The 9,170-nt window shown below is 37.7% G+C and overlaps 1 protein-coding gene across 1 annotated transcript; it reads left to right on the forward strand.

The window, feature by feature from the left end:
- The first annotated feature begins 2,753 nt into the window (after positions 1–2,753).
- LOC123509327 lies at positions 2,754–5,883 on the forward strand. The gene is made up of 2 exons (XM_045263555.1): positions 2,754–3,988; positions 4,318–5,883. Exon 2 carries the CDS (start codon positions 4,361–4,363, stop codon positions 5,735–5,737), a length of 1,377 nt encoding a protein of 458 aa, XP_045119490.1. The 5' UTR covers positions 2,754–3,988; positions 4,318–4,360; the 3' UTR covers positions 5,738–5,883.
- Positions 5,884–9,170: the final 3,287 nt, after the last annotated feature.

Genomic DNA, 9,170 nt, shown 5'->3' on the forward strand with positions numbered 1-9,170 from the left:
GTAAGGACATGAAGGTAGAACAGGTGAAGAATCAGAAGTGTATGTTGTTGAAGACTGTGTAGTCTGTACAGGCATGTGTGTAGAAGTAGAAGAAGGTGACAGTGGAATATTACTCTTCTTCAGACGATCAACATGCACTATCTCTGAAATATTAGACTCTGGCTCAAGAATTTTAAATTTGTTGCCATGCATACGTTCAACTATACGGTAAGGACCTGTAAATTTTGGATTAAGCTTTGATTGACGCTCAGGAGTAGATTTATACTTGAAGAGTTACGGGTGTAGCACTCATGTGTTGACGCTGGATCATTTCAGTACGAGACGCTTGAAGATTATGTCGTACAGACTCATGAATAATTTGAAAAGCTTTCAGCTGATTTTTAGCATAATCATCTAAAGAGTAAACAGGTATATGAGGCTGAAGCAATAGATCATAGGGCAAACGTTTCTCTGAGCCATAGATGATATAATGTGGTGTGTTTCCTGTGGAAACATTAATTGATCCATTAATTGAAGCTGCAACATGTGGAAGCCAATCTTGCCAGGAGTCATGAAGTTGACTCACTACATGGTGAAGAACGTCTAGAATCTTTTTATTAGCGCGTTCCACTATACCATTTGAGGCTGGATGCTGCACAGAAACAAAAGTTTGTGTTATGTTATAGTTTACAAATATTTTGCAAAATCTCATTTTTTAATTCTGTCCCATTATCACTGATTAAAACAGTTGGTGTAGTATATGGACATAAAAGATGTGTTACTAAAGCATGTGCAACAGCATTAGAAGACTTGTTCTGCAAAGGAGCTAACACTACAAAGCGGCTGAAGCAATCTACACAGACAAGGACATAAGAGGAACCTTGCCGACTGCATGGTAGCTGCAATAGGTCAATAGCGACAGTCTCAAAAGGACCTGTTGGAGTAGGATACTCTAAAATAGGCGCTGTATTAGTGTTACCTTTGTGCTGTGCACAAGAAACACATTGAGGTACATGAGTAGTTATATCTAGACGCATTTTTGGCCAATAATACTTGAGGCGAGCCATAGCAAGAGTTTTGTCTCTACCTGGATGACCTGCTTGTGGCGCGTCATGAACAAAATGCAAAACTGTAGGGACAAGATATTCTGGAATGACAATTTGTTTTACTTCACGGTCGTAGACTTGTACTGTACGCGTGAGAATATCATTATGAATATCAAGTTCTTTCAATGGAATAGGTAATTTAGGCAAACTTGTTTCATCACCAGATTCTAGTGCATAAATGACTTTACTCCAAATAGGGTCATTACGTTGAGCTAACGTTAAGTCTTGGTGAGAAAAATTATGAACTTGTGTCACTGCGGCAATAGCTACATTACGAGAAAGAGCATCTGCGACGAGATTAGCACGTCCAGGTAAATATTTTATCTCTGATTGGAACTGCTCAACTGTTAGGAACCATCCGGCGAGTCGACCTGCAAGGTTCTTTCCTGAGAAAAGTTGAGTTACAGCAGAATGATCAGTATATACAGTGATTGGATAATTGTAAATGATATCACGAAAATGTTTGAGAGCCCACACTACAGCGAGTGCTTCCATGTGAGTTACAGAATAGTGTGAGTGCTTTGTTAAAAACGCGACTAACAAAAGCAATCACATGTGGATGTTGACCTTTAACTTGTTGCATCAAAACAGCTCCTATTGCAAAAGATGATGAGTCTGTGCAAATTGTGAATGGTAAGGAGTAATCTGGAAATGCTAGAACAGGAGGCTGTGTTAAACAAATCTTTAGTTGATCAAAGCTTTGCTGTTGTTCTGAAGTCCATTGAAAAGGTACATCTTTCTTTTTAAGTTTATTTAAAGGATAAGCAATGGATGCAAAATTTTTTATAAATGCACGGTAATAACCTGCAAGACCTAGAAATGAACTGACTTGTGCTGCAGTTCTAGGCACTGGAAAGTCTTGAATAGCTTTTACTTTATCTGAAGTAGTATGAATTCCTTGACAATCAACATGTCCCAAAAATTCAATGCGGGATCTGAAAAATTGACATTTAGGCAAATTGAGCTTAAGGCCTGCTGTTGTGAATTTTTGAAAAACTTGAGATAATTTCTCTAAGTGTGTGTCAGTATCTTTAGAGACCAGAATAAGATCATCCATGTATACAAATAAACCATTACCAATGAGACCATGGAACATAGAGTTTACTAGTCTTTGGCAAGTTAGAGGTGAATTGCGTAAACCCATTGGACAGCGAAGCCATTCATAGTGACTTGTAGGAGTAGAAAGCTGTTACAGGACGACTTTCTTTTGATAATGGAATTTGCCAAAATGCTAACTTGATGTCAAGTGTTGAAAATACTGTATTTCCACTACCAATGTTTTGTAAAAGCTCAGAAAGTACTGGTAAAGGAATCCTAATGATCAGGTTCCGTGACTGTGTTAACTTTCCTGAAGTCAATGAGTACACGTAAAGGTAAGAGTTGTCTTTCTTTCCTGAAGTTTAAGAGTTGTCTTTCTTCTTTACTAGTAGTAAAGGTGAGTTCCAAGGAGAATAAGACTCCTGTATAATGCCTTCTTGAAGCATGTTCTGGACTAACTTATCAGCAATCTGTCGCTGAGACACACTGGACGTGTGTCAGGTTTCAGCTCAATGTGGTGCTGGACTCTATTTGTAACACCAAGAGGCTCACCAGGAAGAGCAAAAGCTTCCCTGTGGTTCACAAGTAAGTTAATAAGACTACATTTCATATCAGGAAAATCCATAACTTGTACATGAGGCTCAAGCTGAGAAGCAATATCTTCAGGACTTTGAGTAGAATACTGCGAAGATACAGCTGCTATACATGTTGTGAAGTCCTGCAATGAAGTTGCATCAATAACTGTAACTGAACCTAAGTGAACTCCATCTCTGAGGGTGATAGAAGAGCCAGTAGGATTTGTTACTAAAGCAGAAGTAACATTATCCTAGTGTACAGACGACAAGGTACTTTCTAATGCTAGACGCTTCACTCTTGAAGTGTCAGGGTGCGATAACACAAAGGAACCTACAGGGGCATCCTTGACACGCACTGATATAACGCGAGCACTTGTAGGGCCCACATATTGGTCACCAATATCAACAGCTGCACTCATTTTAGGTACAGACACAGAACACTTTGATTCAACTGCATTAACAGCTGGAACAGTTAGGTGCCTTGTCACCAGAGACTTGTTGACTCGTGGGAGAGGGGACTCTTCAAAGTGTACACGTTTAGTGGTGACATTTAAGATAGATTTAGGGTTAGATGTAGCATAAAAAAGTTCATCCTTATAAGAAAGTGCCTGATATTTAGGATGAAGAGAAATATCATTTTCTGCAAGTGTATCAAAGCCTAAAAGAGCATCACACTGCAAGGAAAAAATTAGAAACTATGTGAAATTTTGCAAGAAAGGTAGAATCATGAGGGTGAAAAGAAATAGGTAGAACACTTCCTATAACGTGTAATGGAGAACCTTCAACACCTTTGAAATCGCGTTGACATTGTTGAAAGGAAAGCTTATACAACTGAAACAGTTTGAGATATGCACTTTCTGTAATTAAGCTAACATCTGCACCTGTATCCATACAGACAGAGATTGGTGTACTGTAGGGTTTCCTTCCCGGGATCCCGGGATCCCGGCCATAAATGGGTTTTTTTTCCTTCCCGGGAAATTTACGAAATCCCGGGAAATCCCGGGATACTTTTTTTTTTTTCTCTCTTATGTCGGCTACAAAATACGAAAATGTATGAGAGAGAGAGAGAGAGAGAGAGAGAGAGAGAGAGAGAGAGAGAGAGAGAGAGAGAGAGAGAGAGAGAGAGAGAGAGAGAGAGATGCCTGGGTTAGGACTTGGGAGCGAGACAGCGATGGGTAAATCAGCTGTGCGAGAACAGTACGTGTCGGACTGTCGGCCCGACACGTACTGTTCTCGTACACTTCTGGCAGTGAGTGAGCTTAGTCTATTCTGTTCCATCCCTGTGTAAAGGTGTGTACTGTGTAACGTGTGTTAATTTTGTAATGTGAAAGGAGTTGGTGTGGCCTGCTTCATGCTAATTGCTATCATAATAATTTCTTTGTTCTAACCATAATTCTACTTCGGTGGCTGAGCCAGTAAATAAATAATAGTGTAAAAACAAAACAAAACAAAAAATAAGTCGCCTATTCGTCCTATCTGTGTCTTTGAATGTGAGTTCTTTATTGAGTTTTCGTGTTACAGACTACAAATATGGGGTCTGTATCATGGATATGATTATGTGACATGAACATCATCCTTATAGTGATTATAGAGAATGTTGTTGTTTTTTTCTTCTTCAGGTGATTTACTGAATTACGTATCTGACTCTACATAACCATTAAAATGGCAGACGAGGCAGAAGCAACAACCAGTACTGAGTCTTATGCTTGGAAATATTTTGAAAAACTTAAATGTGAAGAATCATCGCGATGTAGAAAGTGTCTTGCAGTTATAAAGTGCAGAGGATGGTCTACTAGTGGTATGATTCGTCACCTCAAGAGCAAACACTCAATTGAAAAAACAGAAAATCTCAAACGTCCTTCAGACAAGTCTCCTCATAAAGATGCGAGTGAGGTGAAAAGGAGTTCTGTGCAAAGGAAAATGACTGGTTTTTTGAAGAAGGAGGAGACGAAAGAAGAAATCGTTGGGAAGCTAGCTGCAGTAGATGGATTTTCCATAAATGCCATCGCCAAGAGTGAGTTCATAAAGACATCAATGCTTGCAAGGGGATACAAATTGCCTCAAAGTCCAACTCTTGTTATGGATCTTGTACATAAGCAGTACAACATTGCAAAAGAAAGGGTGATATTTGATATTAACAAAAGGAGACATGTTGGGGTTAGGTTTGGATTATCTCTTGATGAGTATACTTCACTAAAAAACAAGAGGTACATGAACATAAATTTACATACTAGTGACACCTTTTGGAATTTAGGAATGGTTAGAATCACAGGTTCACTACCAGCAGAGACTGCTGTTGAGGTAGTTGAGAATAAGTTAGCCGATTTTCCGGTAAACTTGGAAAGAGATGTAGTTGCATGTGTAACTGATGGAGCCAGTGTCATGGTTAAGTTTGGCAAACTGATTAAGACCTGTCATCATATGTGTTATGCTCATGGAATACATCTTGCTGTTTGCGATGTTCTCTACAAGAAAACAAATGATAACTTAGTTAGTTTGGAAAGGAGAAATGTTACCTATCTCCAAGAAGAGGAAGCAGATGATGTGGAAGCTGTGCAAGAGGAAGAAGAGTTCAGTGGTATGATTGAGGTGGTATCAGATGAGGATTTGGAAAATATTAGGTTAGAGGATCTGGAAGATGATGAAGAAGGGAACATTGATTTGTCTGTCACAATCAACAAAGTCAGAAAAATTGTGAAGATGTTCAGGAAATCACCCACAAGAAATGAGAAGCTGCAGAGGTATGTTGTTAGTGAATATGGCAAAGAACTGATGCTAAAGCTCGACTCTAAGACAAGGTGGAACAGCTTGCTAGACATGCTAGAGCGATTCCTGAAAGTAAAAAACTCAGTTGCTAAAGTTATGATTGACTGTAATATGGAAATGAACATCACAAATGGGGAATTAAAAGTGCTCAATGACTTAGTAACAGCACTGCAACCAGTAAAACTAGGGGCAGAGAGGATGGGATGCAGAGGTACAACTATTCTTACTGCTGAAGGTGTGTTTTCATTCATGTTGAAAGAACTGAATGAATAACAGTCATCATTTTCGATGAAACTGCAAAATTCTCTCAACAACAGAATAAATGAAAGGAGGAGTGCGGTTCTCGTAGGCCTTATGAAATACCTGCATTGTGGGAAGGCTTATAACAACTGTGAGGAAAGATTAGCATTACCCCGTAAGTCTGCCATCTTGGAGTCAGCTAAACAGTTGTTAGGAAGACTGTTCCAAGTAAGTGATGAAGAAACTACAACTAGTGATAATGTGGAAACATCTGTAAATCAACAAAATTCACTCACTGATAAACTCCAGGCAGCCATAGATCAGATTCAGACACAAAGTAAAAAAAAGAAATGAGTGTAACTACATTGCGAAGGAATTTAGTGTATTTGAGGCAACTGGGGACAGAACACAGAATTTAGAGAAATTGTTCCAGGCTCTCAACTCTGTACCACCAACGTCTGTTGAATCGGAAAGGGCTTTTTCAGCAGCTGGTCTTTTTATTACCAAACTAAGATCAAAGTTCAGTGATCACAGTATTGACTGTTTGTGCTTTTTGAAAAGTTATTTCAAGAACAATTCTTAGGGTGTATGACTGCATTTGCAGCTGTCTGATTTTTTTTTTTTTTTAACAGGTCATTCCATACTCTAGCATTGAGTGCTTAAATTCCCACTCCCCTCTTTTTTGTTTGCCACGTCTGGAGAGTTAGGCCTAAATTCAAAATATTCTTCTTATAATTTGGTATGTGCATTACGGAATTTTAATTTTCTTGAGCTTTATTTGAATTTAATGGGAAAATACCAGATAATATCTACTTTTCTTTAAATTCAGGGCATTTCGGAACTTTCAGTGTTTTCATTTATTTAATTATTCATATATCAGTTTTTGGAATATGATGTCCTAATTATTTTACCCATGTTATTGAATATATGCAAAAGATATTCCATAGTTTCATTTTCTGTGTTGTTTACAAATTACAATATTGTGGAACATGGTAGCTTGATGGGGGTCAGTGGAGGTGGTCAGTGCCACTGGCCAAGCTTCTATATGGATATGGTAATATGCAAATATTCATATTCTCTACATATAAGGAAACTCCATGTCATTTAAAATACTTTCTTCATACCTTCACACAGTAAGTAGTTACGTAGTTTCTCTGTCTTTTTTATACTCTAAGAGTCGCTCGTTACTAAAAAAAAAAAAAAAAAAAAAAAAAAAAAAAAAAAAAAAGTCCAACTGAGGTTCACTTACGAATTATAATAGAGCACATTATCTGCTACGGGAAATCCCTGGATCCCGGGAAAAGTCTGGATTTTTCCCGGAATCCCGGGATGCCATAAAATCCCGAAAACAGGAAACCCTAGTGTACTGTATGTGTAACATTGAAAGTTCTGACAGTGAGAATTATTAGATGTTAGAGAAGGAACACATAGTGACGCTGTGTTAAGTTGTGTAGCTAGTCCTTGGCTTTGTGAAAGGCAGCTTCCTGAAAATTTGACTGTTGCGTGACAGTTTGTTGCTTTTGAAGTCTGAGTATTGTTCTACACTCCTCAGTAGGATGTGTACAATTGCCATGGATCATACAGTAGTATGGTGGAGGCAAAATCACTGTTTTAGTGGTATCAGTGTGACTACCACGTGACCAAGACCTATAACGCTGTGGTTTCTGGTCTCGTGACAGCTGTCTGGAACGAGTCTCATGGTCACTGTGTGAATTTGACTTTATAGATGAAGCTGTGGTGCTATACTGAGCATTTGATTTTTTCATGACATTTTTTAAAACAACGTTGTATTGTGTGTCCAGTTTTATGACAATACTGGCATATGACAGGATTAGCCTGCTTTACTGATTCCTTAGGTGAGACACCAAAACTAGAAGTAGTGTCAGAAGTAGCTGCAACGTAAACTGTACGTTGGCTACGCAGTTTAACTGCTAACTTAGTGGAAAAATCCAAGATTTTCACCTTTTGTATACTGGAGAGTAGAGGCAATGTGACGTTCCTTTGGACTCAGCAATTGTATGTAATATTGAAATTCCATGATAAGACGAAAAGATTCCTCATCTAGAGTACCATTTTGAAACCAGGAAGAGGCTTTGAGAGAAGAAACAGCTTGGTTAGCTAACTGTGCAGAACGAGCCTGTGTCCTTCTAAAATCTGAGTTTCCAAAATGATTTAACATTGTCTCTGCGGCATCAAAAACCCATTGAAAGTTATCCTATGGCTGTGGTACACCAAAAATTTGCAAAAAGTTTACTTTAAACTTATCATAATCATAGTTTAGAACTTTGAGGTCAAATGCTGTAGCAGTCATAAGGTCATTAGCTAATGATCCAGGGACAAGATGAGAACGTACAAAACTAATTTTATCAGCTCCTGAATGAATTTGAGAATTACTAAGAACATCCTCACATAGTTGTAAAAATTGAGCTGGAGAATGTGTGTTAATATCTTCCCCACTAAATTTCTGAATGGAAGAGTCATGTTGTAAAAGCTTAATAGGTGGAGATGCTACAGATGTAAGAGGTAATGTGACATTTGTAGTAGATGTAGTCACAGGAGTGAAAATATTTGTAGCAGTAGAAGTAATTGTAGTAGCAGCAACAAGGTCATACATTGTGACAATTTGTTGATAATAAGATTTACCACTACGTAAAAACATACACAAAATTGTTATATTTATAGTTACCACTCCAATGAAATTGTGTTGGACCACGTACAGATGTGTGCTGTGTGTACTCGGGCGTAACAGAGACGATAACTTGAGTCACATACGGGTCAAATAACAACTTCTCAACATACTCTGTGAAAATTGAATAATATTAGTACGAGAGTACTCACAAGAACATAATTGTATCAGAGTTGATAAAAATAAAATATGAAATTATACTAAGTACACTTTTGCAATAATCAAGAGATATTATAATGACAATTTACACAATAAAATGAATAAAGTGCTGTATTAATGATGTTAATATAATTGTAATTAAGAATGCAATGAAATAATTATAAAAACTTGGCAAGTAAATGATTATGGAAAGTGCATACTGAAAGAAAACATGAATATAGGAGTGACCCTTAAAATTTGAATCAAAGAAAACTGAGTGTCTGAGGAAAATACGTAAAATAATTTATGCACACGTAAATAAAGAAGTCACTGCATATAATGCTAACACATCAAAACATGCACAATAGCATAATCAGCACAGACAAAAAATAATGTGTAAATGTGTATTGACAAAAAAAAAATGTGTGTACTTGCACAGAAATAAATACTTGATACCTCAACCACAATAATATATATGGCGTCTGGACAGAGCCAATCAGGAAGCTCTTATGTCATAGCCGACCAATCAGAACACTAGCATCACTGGAGACCAATATGGCGCACTTTTTTACGCGGGAACGACACTCACTGGTACATCTAAAAATATTCACAGAAATTAATCACTGTGGTTATAAAGTTTTA

Source organism: Portunus trituberculatus, chromosome 26, assembly GCF_017591435.1.
Source record: "Portunus trituberculatus isolate SZX2019 chromosome 26, ASM1759143v1, whole genome shotgun sequence".
Classification (NCBI taxonomy): Eukaryota; Metazoa; Arthropoda; class Malacostraca; order Decapoda; family Portunidae; genus Portunus; species Portunus trituberculatus.